The sequence below is a fragment of the Callorhinus ursinus genome, unplaced genomic scaffold (genome assembly GCF_003265705.2).
Source record: "Callorhinus ursinus isolate GAN/ISIS: 27379988/994484 unplaced genomic scaffold, GSC_fseal_2.0 scaffold21, whole genome shotgun sequence".
NCBI lineage: Eukaryota > Metazoa > Chordata > Mammalia > Carnivora > Otariidae > Callorhinus > Callorhinus ursinus.
Genome location: NW_027397083.1, coordinates 23,494,722 through 23,519,986, shown reverse-complemented (window position 1 = coordinate 23,519,986; position 25,265 = coordinate 23,494,722). Strand labels below are relative to the sequence as shown.

The following is a 25,265-nucleotide window of genomic DNA, read 5'->3' as shown; positions in this document are numbered from 1 at the left end:
CATGTTCTTCCTTACATTAAATCTTTTCCCTGATCTGACTTCAGATAGGCCACTTAAGTCAGGTTTGAAATGCCTTTCGTGTGACCACCATGTGGTAGGATCAATGGGAAACAGAAAACATGTGTGACACATGGTCTAGAGTTCCACACCTCTCACTTTTTGTTGGGCACCAAAACTGAGGAAATAATTGTTTGTGGAGCCATAAGGTCCCAGAAGCACAGAGAATGAATGCATTTTATGTACTTGTGGGTTGTACAAACTGGTACAGTCACATAATACTAAATGAGAAAATTATAATTTGGTCTGAGTCACAGAACTCCAGGTTAACATAGAGTTTTTTTCTCCTCCGTCTTACCCATTCTGTGCTTTTCTCCACCCCGTCTCTGTCCACTCCCCACGTAGGAGTGCCCAGCCCACACCATGCTACAGTCTGGATTTAGCAGGAGAGGCTTTATGTTGCAATGTTTCCGGAATCAGCCTGCCTTTCTTCAATCATAACTCTTCCACTGAATGACCGTGTTCGAATTCCTCAAACTCTTTATGCTTCACTGCAATATGGAATACTAATAAAACTTACTTTATAAGGGTGTGGTGAGAAAACTGTATGCATCCAAAAAAGTAAAGTACTAAGAACTCTTGGTACAAGGAAAACACTCAGGAAGCATAGTAATTTTTAACACCAATGAATGAGATTGTAGAGACTGCCTGTCAGTGTTAACAATTTTTCTCTTTAACCTTCAGGATCTTGTCATTCCTTTTGCTACAGTAAACTATAAAAGCATTTCATATTACTAGAGGTCGGTTTCAACAAATCTCTTGTACCGTATGTATGAGGCTCATAAACTGCAGTCATAAAGGCAGGTAGAAATGCTAGCTCACTTCAAAATGGATAAAAATTACAGTTTAATGAAATTGCTTTCTACCTCTCTCCATCATCTTTATGTGAGACTTTTTTACTCTCTTCAGGTGCCTAGTTCCTAAGAATGTTATATCTGGGCTTCAAATAACCTCAAATACCTCATAAATATTGTAAAAACATCTTCACACTCTAACTTGGTTCTCGTGGCATGTTTAATGAAAGAAGTTTCAGTTTACTATCACAACATAAACAATAATAATCTCACGATCTAACAATCAACCTTGGTTTTCCAAACAATCAATTCTTTATTTGGCAATATCTTATGAATTATAGGTAGCCTCAGCTACTGGAATGTAAAAACAGCTTTATAATATGGAAATTTCTCAAACTTTCATATTAAAAAAATTTTTCTGTTGCATCTGTCACAAACTTTTGCCCAGGAAAGCATGCATTATTTACCTCAATATTAAAGATGACACATGTGAGGGGCGCCTGGGTGGCTCAGTCAGTTAAGCATCTGCCTTCGGCTCAGGTCATGATCTCAGGGTCCTGGGATCGAGCCCCCACATCGGGTTCTCTGCTCAGTGGGGAGTCTGCTTCTCCCTCTCCCTCTGCCGCTCCCTCTCCCTCTGCTTCTCCCTCTCCCTCTGCTGCTCCCCTGCTTGTTCTCTTTCTCTCTCTGTCAAATGAATAAATAAAATCTTTTTTAAAAATTCTAAAAAAGATGTCAGAATGACCATACAGGATTCATAGAACTGATTTCATGGCAGAAATAAAAGGGGAAAGCCTTTGAATTCACAGCCCTTCGTGGTCTTTCCAAAGCCATCAGCCGATCGTGCACCCAGGTCTCTCTGACGACCTCACATCTTCATGGAAATGAAGAGAGAGATGAATAATATCATATGAATTTATATCTGTCAGGAGATGAGAAAGTAGGGGCACAGTTGTCTTTGCAAGTTATATCTTGTTCCCAGAAAAAAAAGTGCATTTTTCTGAGAAAAGTACTTACCTACAGACGCATGAAAAATTACCTTCTAAATCTCCCACCATGTTAAGATCGTATATGTACACAATAATTTCTAATAAGCTTTACATATTATATAGCACAAGCATTAGTATTTCATTTATCTTTTAAAGATTTATTTATTTATTTGAGAGAAAAAGATAGCAAGTGAGGGGAGGGACAGAGGGAAAGAATCTTCAAGCAGACTCCCCGCTGAGCACAGAGCCCCACGCAGGCCTCCGTCTCACAACCCATGAGATCATGACCTGAGCCGAAACCAAGAGTTGGTCACTTAACCGACTGAGCCACCCAGGTGCCCCAAGCACTAGTATTTTAATGTCCGAAATACTACTTTCTTAATACAATATATTGAATAAAATGAGAAATATTTCACTATTTTCTCGTGTAAGACAGCACCAGCCTGTATATCCTCTGGACGGTTTATTTATTCATTTAACAAACACTTGTTGAGTTAGAAACTGGTGATGCTGCAGGAAAGGTACTGGCCCTCAAAGAAATGACATCATAATGGAAATAGATAACACACTGAACACATAGAAATAAGGTCACTTGCAATGACAACAAGGCTACCTAGGACTTAAAGTGAGAAAAGTGACAGAGACTTTAAGGAAGGAGTGTTCCTTGAAAGGGCCAACAGGGACTGTGTTTCCAAGAAGGTAAGATGTAAGCTGAGACTGGGTGCTGTATGCAACTGATGAATCACTAAATTCTACCCCTGAAACTAATAATACAGTATACGTTAATTAAATTGAATTTAAATTAAAAAAAAAAAAAAGATGTGAGCTGAAAGATAAATTTTAAGTGGAAGTTTTCTAATAGGTATTTGGAAAAGGGGTTCATAGGCACAGGAAACAGCAAGTGTAAAAGCTCTAAGATGCAAATACGTTTGGAATCTTTGATGGGCTGTAAATAAAAAGAGGTTGAGATAATCAGGTTCTTCCTAAAAAAGTTTGCATTTTACCGTTAGGTGGCAAAGCAAGTGAGAAAAGTGGTTTGGGGCAAGGAGGAGAAAAGCAGGGCAAAAACAAGACTGACCCTAGGAGGGAATAGGTTGTAAGATCTTAGACAAAGTACACCTTCTACAGTTTGTACTGTATTTCATTAGGTGACATCTTGTTACAGTGAACTTCAAAGTGAACGATAACCTGCCATTTCAAAACAGACAACAACTACAGCCGGCGGTATAAATGAAAATATGATGATGTCGTGGTGTAAAATCACTGTCTGAGTCCTGCTTATGGAACTGGGTCAGGCCAAGTCTGAGCAGTGTCAGTAACAGGCTCTTTTAAGTCAGAAGGACTAACCGGAAAGCTGTTTTTGTGGTAGAAAGCTGAGCAAAAGTAGGGCCAGGTGGCTCACAGCAAATCTGTGATCTCTGGCAGGAAAAATCTACAATGTCATCAAGGAACAGAGCAGAATCTAAGGTAGGAGGCCAAGCTGTATGCTTGGGGCCCAAAAAAGAAAGAAAATCAGGAGCTAACAGATTAGGAATCGGTTGAAACACGAGAGCAAAGATAGCTTACCCCCGGGGCTGTGAAACATGGGGAGTTGGAGGTTATGTCTGTGTGATGTTGATTCTGTTATCTGAGATGATCCTGACCATGTCAGGAGACCGCTGGGAACAAGTGAGATGATCGCATCAAGTTCAGATAATTAAAAATATCACATACATGCACATCGTCGATTATTGTTCCTTTGGAAAATGTATCTTCCCTGAACAGCATTTACTGAAAATCAGTGTTCTAAACTATTAACTTGATACAGTTCATTATTTATTTTCGCATCCAAGTTCAGCCATTACTCAGAAATTTGTTCATTTGGGCAACATATACATTAAGCCTTTTATAGATACAACTTTTACACACATCGTGTGTTTAGAGGAGCCAAGATATAAATAAATGCAGTGAATAAAATAGCCATCATAACTTACTGCATGACCTGAGATGATTGAAAGTCTACATTTCAAAGCCACATTAACGTTGAGTCTGGACCCAAACTTGCCTGACTCTGTTGCATTAGCTCTATTTCCATTGTCTCACTATAACATGTGAGATAGAAAACATCTTTAAATTGTTCAGTGCCACCTGGAATATTTCACTCCTGACCCAGCACACAATGCCATGGTGTCCTATTCTGTGGTGAGCAGGGAGTTAGCCACGATTATAACAAAGCACCAGGAGGAAGAGAAATCTGAACTATTATTTCATTTCTTCTCATTGATATAGCTTCTCACTTTCCTTCCCTGACATATAGAAACAGCATTTTTACTCAAGTGTCTAAGTCATTGAATCAGAAAACTTTCTGGTGAGTCCCTCCTAATGTGTCAGGGATTATGTTAAGTGCTAAATACACAGTTTTGAACAAAATAGGCAACTTGCACATGTGTATATATACATATAAATTAAAAGTCAGAGACAAATTACATAAAGGTCACAAATATAGGACTGAAAGTAATGGGGTGGAGGAAGGACAAGAAATCAGGGGCTCAGGCAAGCGGATCAAAGGGACCATGTTGAGTGAAAGGTCATCAGTCAGCTTGGCCCAGCTTGGCGCTGTCCCATCCACTTAACGACATTCCTCCAGCCTAGTTCTTACCAGATTTTTCTGCCATCTTAGACAACTTGTCAGGGCAATATTAATGAGAAGGAAATACATGTCAGTTCTATTTCTTATGTATTCCCAGTTGCCTGTTTTCCAGGCTGCTTTTTGTTTTGTTTTGTTTTGTTTTTTTAATCTCTGGCCTGGACCAAATAGATTTCTTAAACTGCTGTTCTTCTAGAAAGACATTCTTTCTCATCTTAAAGATAAGTCTTATCTTTATCTTTTATCACAGAAGCTCAGAGGTAGACATTGAGAAGGATCTAAGTCATGGTTGCTACTCTTCAGGAGACGGGACATAGGAGTAGATGCTATATGGAAGTGTGTTCCTGGCATAGAATATAAAAGATAGTAGTTTTGTTGGAAGAATACTACCTCAGCGGGACAATAGACTTTGCTGCTTCAGTGGCCCATGGGCACCCTGAAAGGGTGCACTCCACATGTGCCGGCCTGTCCAGGGGTCTTGGCCCCAGCAGCAAATCTCTTCATCTCTCTTGCCGCAAAGACCACATCTCATGTCTTGAAATGGACGATTATGTGACATTTTATTTGGGCCTACATGCATGACCTTTATTACCCCTGAGTTACCATAAGGTTTCCTAAAAGTTGTATGTCTCTTTCCATTTTGGCACTGGGAGATCTCTCTGTCAATTGTACTCAACTTTACATTATTATTGTTGTTGTTGTTGTTGTTATTTACTCTATCGGCATTTAAAAATATTTTTAGGGATGCCTGGGTGGCTCAGTCGGTTAAGCATCCACCATCGGCTCAGGTCATGATCCCAGGGTCCTGGGATCGAGCCCCATGTCGGGCTCTTTGCTCAGCCAGGAGCCTGCTTCTCCCTCTCCCTCTGCCTGCTGCTCCCCCTGCTTGTACTCTCTCTCTCTCTCTGTCTGACAAATAAATCTTTTAAAAAAAAAAACAAACCTCCCTTTAAAAAACATTAAAAAATAAAATAAAAATATTTTTAGCAGTGGAATCTGGTGGTAAGATGGGAATTACAGATGGTTATTGTCTAAATTATTTCAGTCTACCTTATGATATAAACCAGGGGAAAAAAGCAGTCTGAAAACCTTAAACTTTCATTTCTTCAGAGTAAAATAGTAATAATGATGCCAGTTCCACAGATGTTAGAATGCATAAAATTATTTCTTTCATGTGAAAGAGCTTGCAATACTGTGAAATCCTATGCGAATATAAGAAAGTGTAAATATTACAATTTACAATCACATCGGATTAACTCCTACCACTTAACAAGCCCACAAGAAGTAAGTATTTTATTAGAAACAAAATTGATTTTTTTTTCCAGTCTGTGGGCAGATTGAGTGGTGCTACAGGCTAATCTGAGAAAACACAGGGGCCTACATTGCCTGGGCACTGGTTTGTAATAAAAGAGATGGACACCAGTAGAAAGATGGCAGAGTTCTACAGACATTTCCTTTTTTTTAAAATTATTATGTTCAGCTAAGCCACTGTATAGGACATCATTAGTTCTTGATGTAGTGTTCAGTGATCCATTAGTTACGTATAACACCCAGTGCCCATCACAACATGTGCCCTCCTTAATGCCCATCACCCAGTTATCCCCTCCCTTCTGAGACCCTCAGTTCAGTTCCCGGGATCCACAGACATTTTCTACTTGAAAGTGACCCTAGAGGGGCGCCTGGGTGGCTCAGTTGGTTAAGCGACTGCCTTCGGCTCAGGTCATGATCCTGGAGTCCCGGGATCGAGTCCCGCATTGGGCTCCCTGCTCAACGGGGAGTCTGCTTCTCCCTCTGACCCTCTTCCCTCTCGTGCTTTCTATCTCTCATTCTCTCTCTCTCTCAAATAAATAAATAAAATCTTAAAAAAAAAAAAAAGAAAGAAAGTGACCCTAGAGGACATGCCCTTGCCAGCAGGCTATCATGATTGAAATCATGTCTAGTAACACATGTCTCTGAATTTCAGTGTTCAGAATATATCACGAGACACAGTAGCCCCTAAAAACAGACTGAGTGTGCATTAAACAGTGTGTCAGAGTGGAATTTAGAAGTTAGGCAGTTACATTTGAAAACTGGTAGGTATTTGCATGGGGAATGAGTGTAGGCTAGGAGGACGGGGAGAATCAAATCAAATAAAGAACAACCGGAACCACCTGTAAAAGTTGTCATCTCTCTTTTTTCCGTAGGACTCACAGCTAAAAGCAATGAAAGAGACTGTACATCTCTGCCTGTCAACTGTGTTCCGTAATCAACCTCCCCCTTTAAGTCTAATGAGGCCAAATCCAACTCAGCTGCCAATTCTACCTGGGACACTTGGCCCTGTGATTCCTGATGCAAGTTCAAAATTCCAGGTACACTTCAGTCATGCTTTGAAAGTATAAGCAAGTCATGCGCTGTCTTTATACTTCATTCTGTGTGATCATCAGAGTGGATCGAAGTAAGATACCAGATTCGTTGAGAGATTAGGAAGTAAACAGAAGATAGTAACCCTTTTGTAAAGTCTCCATGGTCACTTGGAGAACATTGGAAGACAACATTTGTTTTAGAGAGCCAGCTGCTTTTTAGCCAGAATTGCCTAGTAATAAAAATTATTATTATCATTATTATTCTGAAATAATCTAAAATTATTTTAAAATAATATTTTAACAGTATTGTTTCAATTTATTTATAGTAATTATAATCACATAATATCATTTAATAATATAATATTTGATATATAATTTAATGTAACTATATTATTAATCATATTTTAATGATAATAATAACTATTATTTTATAATTAATTGAAAGAAAACATCTTATATTACATACCAGTATATACCAGAGGTTTAATATGGAAAATGCTTTCTCTTAGGGTATAACGGTCATCCTTACAAAAGTGGATACTTTTTTTAAAAATTAAGGCCATAGTTTTCAACACTTCCTACACATGTGACTATCTTGGGATACTTGTAAGAAAATCCTGACACTTGGGATTCACCCCAAACCTATTGAATTCTTTCTGGTTGGGCTCTAAGTCATCAGTATTTTTTAAAAAAGCTGTCCAGGAGATTCTGAGAACCGGTGAATCAAGCAAAACTTCCTCAACTCCCACCACCACCCCACATGAGACAGGGCAAAAGGGCGTTTGTTGCTTTCCGCTTCAGTCGTCAGAATCTTCAATGTACAGGCTCTCCGTTTAAATAAATGCTGGCACTCTGAAATAGTTATTGGAGAAAGTGTAGCTTCAGGCAGTGTATTTGGAAGTGCTGGCCCTCTTATCACTTGCCTTAGGACCACTTGCTGTTAAAGGGAACGTTCTAGCTGCCAGTCCGACTTCTCATGCAAATCTCTAACAACGGTGGGCCCAGAAACACCTGAGAACCACTAACAGAGTTACCCAGGGATGCAGTACTTTGGGGCTTTCTTACTGCTTATTCCGATTCCCTGCACTTGAATTAAAAGGGGTGTGCACAAATGACAGTGTACAGAAATACTGTTTTCAGAACCAAAACCAAGAGAAAAAAAGAATGTAATGTTATGTTTTTATCTGTAACTAATCAACATACGGACTGCACAGATTTAGTCTGTATAATCTCATGTTTCTCTGTCAAAAATCATTTAAAAATGTATGTTTTCATTTCATCTTATTCTCTTTTTACTCGGTACCTAGGGATCTCTAAAAATGTTTAGGCCAGTATCTTTCTCCGTTATTTTTTCCTGCCTCTTTGGAAACTCTAGGTCTAAAGTGTTTGTTAGCTTAACCAAAGGCAGGGAAGAAAGTTGCATAATAATATATTTGTTATGTTTAGGAAAAATACTGAAGACAGCCATTGACACTGGTCACTGGTAAAATGCCAAGCTTTCCAAGCTTTTCACACAGTGTCACGCACCCACCGGGAAGCCACACCCTGCCTCCTTAGTGTTGGTCTGAGAGAGGAGCAAAGGTTCAGCCTTATTAAGTCTGATGACTTTGGGCAAAGCACTTTGTAATTCTTTGGGCACACAGGACACTTGTCTCCAACTCAAAATATGTTTATTTAGGCCCAATTAAAACTGGGCTCTTTATGACCCTGAACGTGTGGAGGAAATTACTGATTGTTCCCTTAACTGATTTACTGTGAATAAATGTATGTCCTGTCCTTGAAATAAATAATAAATATTTATTATTTCCCTTGGCTTATCACAGAAAAACGTAGGAAGCATTTAGATGAGGCTGGTTTAGGAATTGCTCATTTCTCAAAAAGCAATAACAGAAAAATCTAATTGTTTAAAATAAAGTTCAATAAATCTAAGTTGATGTACTATAGAGCATTCTATTTTATGGATTAGCATTAAAAGCTTCTCTAGTGTTTATGTTTTGCGCGCATTCTTTATCTTTTCATTAGTGGTGGAAATTGTGTTTTTATGTATACTTGGGTTTTCAGCTGTATGCCAGCGCCTCAGAAAACATTTTTAAATTCCCAAATAATACGATGTGATGTGGGGTGTGGGTAAGAGAGACCCTTCCATCATGGAATCTTTTTTTCTCTGTACGTGAAAAAAGGAACATTTAAATGAGGACATTTTACCGGGACACCTTCAGAGTTGGCTAACTGTAGCTGCAGTGACGTGATGTGCCCGCCTGCGAGCTGTGAGGGGTCACATCGCTCACCCTCCCTGTGCCTCGGTTTCCTCAAGTGCCTGTCAGAGTGTTGTTGTGGCATGAACATTACAACTAATAACGCCCCCTGTTTTCCATGGACTAGGACTGGTCTCGTCTGCTTTCATTTGGTTTCTTAAATCTTCAACTCTTGAATGTTTTCCCGGAAATCTGTGAAACATAGCCAAGTAAGCAATTTTCAACTCACATCTGGAAAAAAGACATAATACCCACATACCGTGCCCCCCCCATGTCATTTTATTTTATTTTTCTTCAAGAAGATTTGGTAATACAATCAAAATTTTCATTGCATTGTTCATACGTGTGTATGGATGTATGTGTATACATACATACATACCCATACACATGAGTACATTAAATACATATGTGTGTATTTCACTGTGGATTTTAAAAACCACAGATTTCATTAGGTGGGGAGTTCAACTTTACAAGAATCTACTGGCAAAAACTTAAAATAATTTATATATTGGTAACCCCTACCTTTTTTTAAGATGTATTTATTTATTTGAGAGAGAGAGAGAGAGTGCATGAGCAGGGGGAGGAGCACAGGGAGAGGGGGAGAGAGAGAGAGAATCTCAAGCAGACTCTCCTGCTGAGCGCAGAGCCCGGATGCAGGACTCCATCTCACGACCCTGAGATCATGACCTGAGCCAAAATCAAGAGTCAGACACTTAACTGACTAAGCCACCCACGTGCCCCTGGGAACCTCTGCTTTTTTTTTTTTTTTTTTTAAATTCTGGAGGATGCCTTTATACGACCTTTTAGTCCTACAGCTGAATTTTCTGCTGAGGACCCTCAGTCGGGTCAGTCAGTGTCCTTTCCTTCATCATATTCTACATAGTTGTTATGTTGCTTCTCTCTAATTTGAGTGATTTTTTTTCCTACCCTCCAAGTTAGAATTACTTTTTCTATTCTCAGTGGTCTGATAGCACAGTGTTTACCCTCATGGCTCTTGATCACACCATGAATACAGTGATGCCTGCATACTCCTCTCTCCTTAAAGGAGACAACTGTGCTTAGCTCCTTGATTTGTTCACATTATTCAGTGTCCAGAATGATGTTTCTACAGAATTCATTTGAAATGACACTTGCTGTATTTCTGTTTTAGTCAGTTAGGGCTGTTATAACAAAATGCCATAGGCTAGGTGACTTAAATCATTTCTCACAGTTCTGGAGGCTGTAAAGCCCAGGATCAAGGTGCTCCCAGATTTAGTTCTTGATGAGGGCCCTCTTCCTGGAAGGTAGACAGCTGCCTTTTGGCTGAGTGCTCACATGGTCTTTTTTAGACATGTGTGACTGGAAAGAGATCCCTTTCTCTCTCTCCTTATATTTTTCATGAGGGCACTAATTCCACCACGAGGGCTCCACCATCATGACTTAATCTAAACCTGATTACCTTCAGAAGGCCCAGCTCCTAATACCATCATATTGGGGGTTAGGGCTTTAACATAGGAATTTTATTTTATTTTAAAGATTTTATTTATTTATTTGACACAGAGAGACACAGTGAGAGAGGGAACACAAGCAGAGGGGAGCGGGAGAGGGAGAAGCAGGCCTCCGGCTGAGCAGGGAGCCCAATGTGGGGCTCGATCCCAGGACCCTGGGACTATGACCTGAGCTGAAGGCAGATGCTTAATGACTGAGCCACCCAGGTGCCCCAACATAGGAATTTTAGATGATACAGATAATCAGTCCCTAGCAGTGCTCCTCTTCTTGGATATTTTCCTTATTAAGAAGTTAGAAAATATATATTATTGAGTGCTCATAAAGTGCTTTATATTCAACCAAATTGTTTTCCATCTGTATGCCAGGACCGTGCTCATCACTGGGGATGCAAATTTGAGATCACACGATCTTTTGGACCCTGACTGAATTCTGTACAAAGAGAACAAGAGAAAAAAATGCAAGGGGTGTGTGATAGATCAGGACTATTTTTTTTGTGTGTGTATTTGGAATTTCATATTCCAAATAGCTTTGATTAAAGAGAAAGACTAAGGAGACCTGGATCCAAAGGCACATGAGATGGTATCTTTGTTATGAGACTATATATTTTATTATGTAGAAAATATTGTTGCAACAGAGAGGTAAAGAGCAAAGGTACGAGCCAGGATCTCTGATTTGCATTTGCCTAAAATAACTCGTAACTAGAGTGGAAACAAGCAAACCAGTGACAGTCTATTTCCCTGAACCATGTAGAAGATGATGGTGATCTGCTCTATGGTACAGAAATGGAAACAGGGTTCCAGATGTCATGGGGGCATAAAACTGCTGTGATGTAGTGCTTAAGTGGGATGCATGAAGGCAACGTGAAGAAGAACACTCTGCGCTTGTACTTATTCACTGTGATGGAAAAGGCAAGAGGAGGACCAAGATTGGTTTGTTTCTTAACACACTGAGTGTTAGAGGTCTCTCATACAGTCAAGTGTCTATATCCCATAGGTGATTGAACATTTGAATCTGGAATGCAGGGAAGACACCTGAGTGGAGATAAAGGATTTGGCATCACCATGGCTGGTGATTAAATGTTGGAAGTAGATTCAATGACTTGACAAGACAATGCGGAGTGAAAAGAGATGAGGGCCACAAAGGACCCCAGAGAAGAGAAATACCTTCAGTGTGGTTTTTTATGTAGCCTAATTGATGGAATATTTGTGGTAAAAGTGCATCTCTCGTCTTTCGTTGAGATCCTCTCTTTGTTACACATTTGGACTGAGAACCATGACTTTTTCATGCTTTTTTACCAGTACAAAACAATGGAATATGCATGTCATTGTGTAAACTTAGAACAGTGAATACTCCGTGGCTGATATCTGCTTTTAAAAGCAGACTGGGGGCGCCTGGGTGGTTCAGGTGGTTGGGCATCTGACTCTTAGTTTCGGCTCAGGTCATGATCTCAGGGATGTGAAATGGAGCCCCACATGGAGCTCTGAGCTCAGTGGGGAGTCTGCTTGAGATTCTCTCCCTCTCCCTCAGCCCCTCCCCCTGCTTGCTCTCTCTCTTTCTCTCTCTAAAATAAATAAATAAATCTTAAAAAAAATAAAAGCTGACTGTTTAAGTTTTCAGAATTTGTACTAGTCAGCTCATAAACACAGCCCTTATTAAATATTAATTACATATGCTTACAATTAAGTAAAATTTACTAAAAGCAAATGTGGTAAATACCAAAACTACTACATCATGCTATTATCTCTTTTCCTGAGGATATTATAATATGTCTTTTGGGCCCATGTTGTGGAAATAACTATATGATGCTGTGCTACTGATCTCTTTCCATTTCATATTCAATATTACCACCTTGATACATTGAAATTGGTAGTATTTATATCATAGAAATTGACAAACACTACAAATCAGGGCAGAGAACTTCAAAAGGAGAAAAGGCTCATGTTTCTTTTTTTTTTTTTTAAGATTTTATTTATTTGAGAGAGGGAGAGAGAGTGAGCCCGAGTGCGGGGCAGAGGCAGAGGGAGAAGCAGGCCCCCCACTGAGCAGAGAACCCGATGTGGGGCTCGATCCTAGGACCCTAGGATCATGACCTGAGCCGAAGGGAGACCCTTAACTGACTGAGCCACCCAGGCATCCCAAGGCTCGTGTTTCTGTTCCAAGGGTTCTAGCCAAGACCCTTGAGGGTACAGGAGGGTCTTCTGCCTATGTAATTAGGCTGTACTTTTCATCAACATCCAAGAAATCTTGTATAATGAACATAAATACAAGGAAAATTATTTTTTTAAAGAGAGAGCTAAGATTCGTAAGTCAGACTGACCAAGTAAAAATCTCTTTTGTGCAATTTTCTAACTTTGAAACCTTGATCAAATTACTTCTCTGGGACTAATCTTCTGTATATATAAGATGGTGACAATAACAGCACCAACCCTACAGAGTTGCTGTGATGAATTAGTAAAAAAAAATCCACATACAGCATTCAGCTTATGCAGTTGTGCCTGACACTGAGAAACAGTAAAAGTAGAAAGTAAGTATTATATCTGGAAACCAGGGTCACACTTTGAGAAGATTTAAAGGTTTTTGGTATGGAATATTAACTTTAATTAAAACAAAAATTGTGTGCCTTGTTTTATTGTTGATATGTGAGTATGCAGTAGATCTATCCAAATGAGTACAACTATAGATTTTAGCATAGTAGTATGGATGGATTCTTACAATACATTTAATGTCAGCGATTATAATAGTAGGAGGACACTGAAAGACAGCAGAAAGGAAAAACAATTCAGATAAGTAATGCCGATAAAAATCAATGAGGAAACTGTGTTATGAAAATCCAGTATTTCATCCTCACCCCAGGCGGTGACCATCTTCTCTCTTCTTTCCATGCAACTCACTGCCTTGGATTTATCTGCACTTTACACTGGTAAAGGTCACAACTGTGGTATCTATTTAACTGGACAAGGATGATTTGTTTTTTGTTTTTTTTGTGTGTGTTTTTTTTTTCCCTGTTTGTTCAAAATGCCAAAGTCATTCTAGTGACCCTATTCAAGAGCTTAAAGGCATCCAAGCGAAAATTGCATTCTGCTTGGTGCCCGGCGGTTTAAAGCAAAGTGGATTTGTATTTCCCTCTCTCCTGCCAAAAACCTGTTGCAATGCAGTTTCCAAGAACTCTCAAAGCAATGCACCTGGAATCATCATAGACCAAAGGGTCTCAACCTAGGCTGCGTTTTTAATCACTGGGGGGTTCACTCACACCTGAGTGTCAACACTCACAATTCTGATACAATCCAGCTGAAGAGCAGGCTAGTTTGGGGGGGATTATTCAAAGCCCCCAGATTATTCTAATTTATATCCAACCTTGAGAACTATTAAGATCCTTACTCTAAGAATGGGAAAGGAGTCTAAGAATTAAGCCTGCCCTTTTCCCCCACTTCCCTAGAGAAGAGATTTCTCAACTACCTCAGAGGTTTTAGATCTGGTTTTCTACCAGTTGTCTGTCATTAGCTCACTATCTGGTTATCTTTCACATCTACCAACTGTTGGTGTTCTTCCATGCTACAAAATATATTATATATCTTTATATCCAGGGTTATTGTAAGGATAAAAATGAACACGTAAGTTGAAGACACTTTTCATAAACTATAACATTACAGCTAAGGAATTTTGTTTGGATTTCATTTTTGGTCCCAGGAGGTCTTAATAGCTTCTTTGATTACTTCGCAGCAGGTATGTGGCAATGAAGCTAAGTCTCAGTTAAAAATATTTAAAATATTTTTGTTTTATTAAATAATTAATTAAATAATATTTTAAATAATAAATAAATATTAAAATTTAATTAAAATATATAAATCTAATGTAAATCTAATATATAATATAAAATTATAAATAAAAATTAATTTAATTTAATTTTAAAAATTAAAAATTTAAAATAATTTTAAATTAAAAATAAATAATAATAAATTAATTTAATTTAAATATTTTATTAAAAATAAAAATTCAGTTAAAAATAAAAACATGGTGTTTTATGAATATACATGATATATATGTACATAAATATTGTAAAATTATGTTATAAATTATAAGATACATATTTGATCTGGTAAATATGAAAACTGAACCCACAAGGAATCTTTGATGTATTTTTTTTTAGTACTGCTCTGTAGGTTTGTACTTGGAATAGTCTGAAACCAAATTCTCATTAGCTTTAATTTATTCTTGATACTTATATAATAAGAACATTATTTATAGAAATTGATTAGTCGAGTAGCTCTGTGAAGTTCTTTCAAAGACAGTTGTTAGCAACAGGAGGACATAATTCATTCAATCTTCCTAAAATTAAAATAGGAAGAAAACATTCTTGGTCGAAATGTTACCTTAGGTAACTCTAGGAAGTCACACTAATATTCAGAGAAAACCTCACTACTGAATACCTTCTTTGTCACAAAAGAATGGCTACCAGGTCCCATTTTCTTTTTATTTTCATTCATAATTGAGATTTTATTGGTCGTCTTGAGGACCAATACCCAGATGTTTCAATTTGTACACAATTAATGTATGTACCAAAAAATTTAGAAGGTATGCAGTTGTGATTCTTTTCTAAACAGTTATTCCAGTGACTTTCCAGCTTAAATTTGGAGGCATATTTTTTTCTTAAGAGGATATCATGTGCAAATATTTTCAAATGTTGATAAGCTGTTGTGTCATAAATCCCCCTAACTCACAAAATCATCTACACCACATACTCAGCACATTATCAAAGTTACGAGGTAAACTGGACTACCAGGACCAAAGATGTTACAGAGTGCATGAAATTCTGATAGGGAGGGCCAAGGCCAAGGAATGGCTTCCTTAGGAAACAATTCTACTAAAAGTAAGATGAGAAGTAATTTAAAATGACATAATAAAATGCAGGACTGTGGCTCCAAATTGCCATCCAGTGTGCTGTGTATTGTAAGATATAAAACTACTTCCCCAGCTGTGGAATGATAATCAAGACAATCAAAACCTCCCATATTCAATATCCCACTATTTTCTGATTGTACCAAAAATAAACAACCAGCAAATGATTTCGCCTCTTAAAAAAAAAAAAATTACATTTAAAAAATGGGATGAGGCAAGATTCTCTCCTTCTTAAAAATGTTTCTAGAGCTACTAAAAGATTTACATCTACAAAATAGTTGATAAAAATATTCCTCTGGATTGTATAAGAAGGGAGACAGGCACCATCGGTAAGACATGGTATATGATGTAGTCAGACTCAGCTTTTTTTCTCCTGCTTCATCAGAGGCTGGGCCCTCCTTGTTTGTAGTTTCTCCATTTTCTGCAGGTAAATCATCTTTAGTTTCTGGGTTAGACATTTTCTCCTGTTTTTCCTTTGCTCCTCTTTCCTCTTTTGCCTGAAGGTTTATCATTTCCATTTCCTGGCTCCTTCCCACCTTGCACGAGCAGGTTTAGATGACAAGCTCCCCTGCTGATCTCCCCCTGGGCTTCTACCTCACCACCCCTTTGGCAGAGCCTCTCCTCCAAAACACACTGTTACAGAAGGTTATAAATAGTGAGAGGGTGGTCAGAGTTAAAGCATTCTAAGGTCTTTGCATTTTTTGGAAAGCAAAAATATTGAATAACTGCAAACTCTGACAAGTATTCACATCAAGATATTCTGAATAACCCCCACACATAAAAATACTTTATTGCTAAAAAATGCTAGCCATCAACAAAAAAGAAGAAAGAAAACAGGCTAGCCATTATCTGAGCTTTCAGCAAGTCATAATCACTGACTACAGATCACCATTACAAATATAATAATTATGAAAAGTTTTGAAATACTGTGGGAATTACCAAAATGTGACACAGAGACATGAAGTGAGCAGATGCTGTCCGAAAAATGGCACTGAGAGACTTGCTTGATGCAGGGTTGCCACAAACCTTCCATTTGTAAAAAACACAATATCTGCTAAGTGCAATAAAGCAAGGTACACCTGAGGCAATATAGAGAGAATGGTTAGGAAGACAAGATGATACTAGCAAACACAATTTTTAGGAGATTAATAGTATCTTCTTGGGGAGAGACGATGAGACCATGGTGGTGGAAAAAGGGAGGAGGGGATGGATTTGAGAAATGCAAAGGATAAAAAAATTGGAGGAATTTGTGTGGAAGTGTGAGAAGACGAGTTGATTCTTTTAAATAAGTTATTTGTGAAGAGGAGGAAAGTGGACAAATGTATGGGGGGCTTCTTAACAGGATGGAAGGAGATTGAGTACATTTTTGGTAAAAGAGAAAGGGGGAATGGATAAAGATAATGAAGACAAAATTTAGAGACTTATATTAAGTAGTCAAAATTGTAGAAGAAGCACCAAGGGATATGAATATGATCACTAGGTAAAGAGCAGTAGGGACATACCAACTTCTGAGATGGAAGATAAGTTGGTTAAGATGAAGGAAGGTATGGATTAATTTTGATGTAGATGAAGGACAGTTCAAAGGGGATGCTGCCCAATGGCCTTTAGTTCATCAGTGAAAATTAGGCCCTTACGGACTCTGGAGAAGCTTCCTGTCCCTCTAGACAAATGCTTTGGCAAACTTTGTCTGTACCCATCACATATACACTAATTCCAATTTCTAAATTCCTTCTATAGCACATCTGTTGGTACCCTGCTTTGTTTTCCAATCCTAGGAGAAAAATGAAATGAAACATCTTCTCGAGAGAGATGAAGTTAGGAAGCATGAGATCCAGTAAAATGAGGTATTGCTTCAAAGAAAATATAGTAAAATAAAAGTAATCATTATGCTCAAAGATGATATAAACTAAAATTAACAATAAATCCAAAAAAGAAAATTAGCAAATTCATTTGTGTTCCAGCAAATGTAAATTTGTTAATAAAATGTACTAAGGGATTAAAATCACCTAAAATTCATCAGTTTCCAGTGTATTAAAACCAACTTCTTAAATAGGGTTAAATGCTAATCCAGTCTGTCTATACATTATCATGTACATGTAGAGAGAAAGGAATAATGCTTTTTCAGTTATAGGCTTATGCTTCTTTCCAATGGTCCTTTTTAGGCATTAACAAGTTCCATTAGGTGGGTACTCTGAGTATGCTGGACTCTCCCTTTACCATCACTGTCCTGGAAAGCTGTGTTGGGATCTACAACTAAAATGTTAGCTACTCAGTGCCAAGAATCATGTGTAAGAGCACAGAATTTGGAATTCAACAGACCAATTCTAAATCCTGGCTTCTGCCAACTATTCAATGCACATATGAGATATTGAGAAATTAAACTGGAGACTGTGATTATTCCTTTTGAAATAGAGCTAACAATACAAAACAATGACCCTAGTAAACTAATTTGTATAAATGCTAAATTTATAGCATGATATCTGGCATACGGTATAGCTAGTGTTTAAGAGCATAAATTCTAAAGGCAAACTGCCCAGATTTGAATTTGTGCTCTGTACTAATCAGCTGTGTAACAAAGACAAAATTTTAAACCCAATTTCTTACCAGCATCATGGGGATAATACTGTTTTCCTCAAAAGGTTGTTAGGAGGACAAACTAAATATTATTAATTTCAGACTTATTGGCTCTAATGAAATATCATTGTGTGTCCATCTCTGGGGAAGTGTCCATAACAAAATTCTATATGGGGGACAATAAGAAAGTAATACATGCATTCATCAAAAGAATTTCCACAAAAGGACTGCCAAAAACAACAAGAAATATAAGATCTTTATATTTGCTGAAAGTAATTATTCTTTGTACTAGATTTGATAAAAGACCAGAGAATTGTCATCTTGATCCACCCTCAACGCATTGAGTTGGATTTAAATATTTCAAAGAAAATTAAAAATAGTAGCCTTGCTTTTCATCACTCTATGAAGCACATTGATATTCAGGATTTTGTGAAATTATAGACAGTCTTTTTGAATCTCCTAGAGTGCCAGTGTTAGGCTTTCCTATGACATGTTTAGTCCTCTTTGATCTCCTCTTTATGAAAGCAAGAATATTTCCTGAGTGTCTGTAGCTACCTAACCTAGGAAGTTATTCAAATCCAGTATACTCAAAGACCAAACTTTTCTCCTTTGTATGCTATTGCGTACGTTCTAATTGCTTAATAATAATAACAATAGTGATGAATTTAATTTGCATAGTCCTTTATGGTGATTACTATAAGATGTTTTATTAGATTATCATAATAAATAGAGCAGATCTTACTGTAACTATTTTACTTACAAAGGAACTGAAACAGAAACCAAAGTTTTTAATGCCAAATCTTGTGCACCAAATCACCGTCTCAAAATGCACATTACTTAGAACCTTAGCGATAGTCTTACAAAAAGGAATGAACATTTAAATATACACTGCTTCTTATATTATCACAACACTTAAATTTTATAGAGTATTTGTTCTGTAACTGATATACTGCTGAGAGCTTTGCACAGGTTTTCTCAGTTTAAATCCAGAAGAACATTTTCAGGTGGTACTGCTAATATTCTGATGTTATAAGTGAGAAAACTAAGGCATTATAGAGGTTAGTGATCCATCTTAAGTCTCAAAACTAGGTCATTGGCAGTTGAGGTTTTGAAGTCAAGTGTATCTGGCTCTGGAATCTGAGAGTCTGACCATCACTTTACAGCTGAAGATGTGGCTCTGATAACAACCCCCTTGCATTTAGAAGAGAAGGAAAGAGGAATAAAAAGCAAAACAACAAGAAAACAATTCACAAAATGGCAATAGTAAGTCTATACTTATCAATATTTACTTTAAATGTAAGTAAACTAAACTATCCAATCAAAAACATAGAGTAGGAAAATGGGTGTAAAAGCAAGACCTAACTATATGCTGCCTACGACAGACAAATTTCAGCTTTAAGGACAAGTATAGGCTAAAAATGAAGGGATGGAAAAAGACATTCTATCCTTATGGGAATCTAAAGAAAGCAGAGATAGCTACACTTATATCAAACAAAATAAACTTTCAACCAAGGACTGTAAAAAGAGACCAAAAAAGCCATTATATAATAATAAAGGGGTCAATTCATCAGGAGACTAAAAATTAATAAATATGCACCCAAAATAGGAGCACCTAAATATATAAAATGAATATTAACAAATCTGAAGGGAGAATAGACAGAGAATATAATACAGTGCTAGTAAGGGACTTTCGTAGCCTTCTTTCAACAATGGATGGATCATCCAAACAGAAAAGGATACACTGGACTCAAACTACATGTTAGATTAGATGGACCTAACAGACGTTTATGGAATATTCCATCTAACGGCAGGATACACATGCCTCTCAAGCACACATGGAACATTCTCCAGGACAGATCATATATTAGGCCACAAAATAAGATCTTAATAAATTTAAGAAGATTGAAATTATATCAAGCATTCTTTCTAACCTCAGTGGTATGAAATAAAAGAATCATAAGAAAACTGGACAATTCACAAATAAGTGAAGATTGAACAATATGTTCCTGCACAAGCAATGAGTCAAAAAAGAAATCAAAAGAATAAAAACATATATTTTTTCAGATAAATAAAAGTGGAAACGTGACACATCAAAACTTAAGGGATGCAGTTCTAAAAATGAAATTTAGAGGGGTGCCTGGCTGGCTCAGTCGGTTAAGCGTCTGCCTTTGGCTCAGGTCATGATCCCAGGGTCCTGGGCTGGAGCCCTGCCTCGGGCTCCCTGCTCAGTGAGGAGCCTGCTTCTCCTTCTGCCGGCCCCTCCCCCTGCTTGTGCATTCTCTGTCTCTCTCTTTTTCTGACAAATAAATAAATAAAATCTTTAAAAAATAAAAATGAAATTTAGAGTGATAAATGCCTGCATAAAGAAAAAGATCTCAAATAAACAACCTAACTTGTACCTCAAAGAACTAGCAAAAGAACAAACTAAACCCAAAGTTAACAAGGAAAGAAATAACAAAGATCAGAGGCAAATAAATGTAATAGAGACTAAAAAGATGATAGAAAAGATCGAAAAAATTAAGAGCTGATTTTTTTTGGAAGAGATAAAATAGACAAAACTCTAGTTAGACTTACCAAGAAACAAAGAGAAAGGACTCAAATAATAAAATCGCAATTGAAAGAAATGGTGTCACAACTGACGCCACACAAATAAAATGGATCATAACAGACTACCACAAACAACCATGCACCGAAAAGTTGGACAGCCTAGAAGAAATAAATAAATTGCTAGAAACACACACTGTACCAAGACTGAATCATGCTGAAATATAAAATGTGAACAGACCAATCACTACTAAGGAAATTAAATCAGTAATCAAAAACCTCCCAACAAACAAAAGTTCAGGACCAGATGGCACCATTGGAGAATTCCGTCAACCATTTAAAGAGGAATTAACACCAATTATATCAAAGTTAAAAAAAAAAGAAAAGAAAAGAGGGAATCCTTCCAAATGCATACTAGGTCAGCATTCCCCTGATACCAAAGCCAGACAAGGCCACCACAAGAAAAGAAAATTATAGGCCAGTATCCTCGATGAACATAGATACAAAAATCCTCCACAAAATATTAGCAAATGGAATTCAACACTACACTGAAAGGATCATACACCATGATCAAGTGGGATTTATTCCAGAGATGGAAGGATGATTCAACACCCACAAATCAGTAAATGACTTAAAAATCATATGATCATCTCAATAGATGAGAAAAAGCATTTGACAGAATTCAGTATCCCTTTATGATTAAAAAATCTCCACAACTGGGTATAGAGGGAATGTACTTCAACATAATAAAGACCATATTTCACAAGTCCGCAGCTAACATCATACTCAACTATGAGAAGTCAAGATCAGAAACAAAACAAGGTGTTCCCTCAGAACTGGATGTCCTAGGCAGAGCAATTAGCAATAAAAAGAAATAAAAGCATCTGGGAAAGAAAGAAGAAATTCTCTGTTTGTAGATGACATTATCTTATACATAGAAAACTCTAAAGACTCCAACTATCAGAATTAATAACTTCGGTAAAGTTGCTGGAAAGTACTTGTGAGCCTTCTATTTTGATCTGCCACATCCTGTTAATTCAGAAGATATTACATATAGAATCTGCACTACTGAGATAAATTTATAAGATAACTTTTTTGAAATGGTTCAGCAACATTCTCTGTAGACACGATTAATATTGTTAAAATGTCCATACTATCCAAATCCATCTATAGGTTCAATGTAATCTCTGTCAAAATTCCAATGGCATTTTTCACAGAAATAGAAAACAACAAACGTAGAATTTGTATGGAACCACAAAAGATCCCCAATAGCCAAAGCAATCCTGAGAACAAAATTGGAGGCATCACACTCACTGATTTCAAACTATATTACAAAGCTATAGTAATCAGAACAGTATAGTAGTGGCATAAAAACAAATCTGTAGACCAATGGAATAGAATAGAGAGCCCCAAAGGTAAAAAACAAAAACTCCCAGCCATTTTCTATTCAGGCAAACCTGAATTCAGTTGTGTGCTCTGTTACTTCCTAAGTGATTTAATCTTTGGTAAGTGCTTTGACATCTTTTAAGAATCTGTTATCTCAAAAAAATTTTTTCTTATCTCATACAATACAATAATAATATAACTTTGTAGGGTTGTTGGGGAAGACTGAATGAGATAATGCATTTACAGCATACTCATAAGTATTCAGTTAATGTTAGCTTCTTGTAAGTAAGTAGATAACAGAATGTCAGTTGAGTCTATCTTTCCATTATATGCAAAAATTAAAGTCTCTGATGCTTCTGGAAACATTTCAGTGATAGCATAAATGGACATATGGTTGATGGTTTAATTCACAACAGTAAACTCCCGAGGACCTGGGGCATATCTTCATTATTTTAGTTCCTCTCAAGTTCACCGTGATACCTTTATCTAATGGTAAATGTTTGATGAGTGAAGAAACAAATGAATAAATTAATGAATGAGGAATCTGAGAGAAGGAATAGTTCCTCATTAGCCAAATTACAATGTGTTCATGAGATGCTATATCTCTCTTAAAACTTCTTCACACCCATAGAATCATTCTGTGATAGAGAGTAAACATACTCATTTTAGTGACAACAACTGCTGTGGATTCCCATATTAAACACATGCTCTTTTCATACTTCATCATTAGTCATGTGTGTGTTGTGAATTTCAGTATCCATGATGGCAACAGCTTTGCCTTAATCCAGCCTACTACTCTTGCTAGTTAAGCCCCTTAAGGCTAGACAGAGTCAATGAAAAGTGAGCATGGGGTTCAGGCCATTTTATTTCCAATATTGTATGTAAAATATTCTAATTTTAAAACAAAATATAAAAACTGTGAATGTTCATGAATTCATGAATGCCTTTTTCATAGATGATGATAAAACTATCATATTTAAGTTAATCTGAGACACACCAGTGTTTAGTTTTCCAGAATAACCTTATGTTTATTGTCCAGACTTGATTAAAATACCAGAATGTAGCATGTGATCTCACTGAATCCCTGAGAACTTTTAATTTTGCCACTGCTCATTCTCCATGGCTAAATTTACCGTTCATTCAGGAATCATTCCTGATAGAGATAAAACATGTATAGGAAAACCTTTCCCCCTACCTGGGGCACATGCTATCAAAGGATGGGGATAACAGAGAGTTTCCCATAATGCTAATGTAAAGACCCAAGAGGCAGCGTTTCCTATCCTCTTCCTACAAAGTTGACCATTTGTATAACCAGCATTCATCTTATTTCCATGGATTAAGGATTCAATTTCCTATTATATTGTTAGGGTGAGGGTCCTTCTATGCATGCCAGCCTGCTTTTCTGAGCACTTAAGAAATCCTGATTGACATTTTCCCAGGTCTCTCACTTGGGCAAAAGATAATATCCTCCTATTCCCTGTATGTCTGTGAGTCCGTCACCTGAATAATAAGATAGTGTAAATAATTCTGATGCTTTCAGGGGCGCCTGGGGGACTCAGTCGATTAAGTGTCTACCTTTGGCTCAGGTCATGATCCCAGGGTCCTGGGATCGAGCCCCACATCAGGCTCCCTTCTCAGTGGGGGGTCAGCTTCTTCCTCTCCCTCTATTCCTGCTGTCTCTCTCACTCTCTCTCAAATAAATAAGTTCTTTCAAAAAATAAAATCATTTAAAAAAATAATACTGATGCTGTCATTATTACCTGCTGCCCATAATACTGTTTTCAGATGAGTGATTTAAACTCCTTCCTGCCAAACTCCCCACACAGTTGCCCAGCAATGCTTAAATCTGCCACACAAGTTAGACATTATAAACATTGGACCTCCCATCTAGAGCCATTCTTCACAACTGGGAAGGTGTCTCTCTCTCCCTGAAGCATCAGTTTTCACTTCCTTCCTCCTCATCCCTCCTGCTGATGCTGCTAAAGCCCCAGCAATAGCCCAGAAAAATCCCAAATTGCATTATACCACTATCGACACAGTTAAAAGCATGCCCTTGGTCTCATTTAGCCTGTACTTGAACCGTATTAAAAACAGACCCTCTCTGGCTTCTCCATATGCTTAATGTTTTGTTGGCATGAAATAGATAAAATGTTTAATTTTCGACTTTAAAATGTGTAAAATACATTTAGTAAGACTATGTCTGAATTCCTAGTTTCTTTTTTTTTTTACTTTTAGCCATTTGTTAATGCTTTCAGATAAATATTTTGAACATGTATATGGTATCGCTTCTTTGTTATGTTTATATTCTCATAGACATAGGTCCACTCATCATTTATAATATCAACTACTTTTTAAAAATATAAATTATTTTTATTTTATTTTATTTTAATTTATTTTATTTTAAAGACTTAATTTATTTGACAGAGAGAGACACAGCAAGAGAGGGAACACAAGCAGGGGGAGTAGGGGAGGAGAAGCAGGCTTCCCACCAAGCAGGGAGCCCGATATGGGGCTCGATCCCAGGACCCCTGGGATCATGACCTGAGCCGAAGGCAAACGCTTAACGACTGAGCCATCCAGGTGCCCCTAAAAATATTATTTTTGTTATAAACCATGCTAAGGGATGACTGGATGGCTCAGTCGGTTAAGCATCTGACTTGGGCACAGGTCATAATCTCAGAGTCCTGGGATCGAGCAGGCATTGGGCTCCCTGCTCAGTGGGGAGTCTGCTTCTCCCGCTCCCCCTGCCCCTCGCACCATTCGTGCTTGCTCTCAAATAAATAAATAAAATCTTTTTTTAAAAAAAGTATGCTTATTTGTCATGGACAAATTTAGAAAATAATGGTAATAGTAGTAATACCAATAGTTGACATTTGTTGAATTGTGCTGTACCCATACGAACATATTTAATCCTCACAAAACTCTAGAAGGAAGAAATACTATTATCCTAATTCTTTTAAATTTTTTTCCTGTGGAAAAATTTTAGACTTAAAAAAAAATTACAAAGATAGTACAGAGAGTTCCTGTAAACCCTCCACTCAACTTTCCTTAATGTTAACATCTTCCATAGGTATGGGCATTTATGAAAACTAAGAAATTAGCGTTGATACATCGTTACCAAACTACAGACCTTACTTGAGTTTCACCAGTTTTTCTACTAATGTCCTTTTTTTATATTTCAGGGTATCCAATTCAGGGTACTACATTGCATTTTTAGACATCATATCTCATTAGTCTCCTCTGGTTTGTGACAGTTTTTCAGTCTTTCTTTGTTTTTCATAACCTTGACACTTTAGAAGTCATGGCCAAATATT

The 25,265-nt window shown here is 37.3% G+C and overlaps 1 protein-coding gene across 4 annotated transcripts in view; it reads left to right on the top strand.

Moving 5' to 3' along the window:
• LUZP2 (leucine zipper protein 2) overlaps positions 1 to 25,265 on the top strand; it is a 478,379-nt gene that overhangs the window by 405,568 nt on the left and 47,546 nt on the right. For all 4 annotated transcript variants that reach the window (XM_073904840.1, XM_025879122.2, XM_073904841.1 and 1 more), the window contains one exon: positions 6,650 to 6,814. In XM_073904840.1, the coding sequence (XP_073760941.1) occupies positions 6,650 to 6,814 (165 nt within the window). The remainder of the gene's footprint in view (positions 1 to 6,649; positions 6,815 to 25,265) is intronic.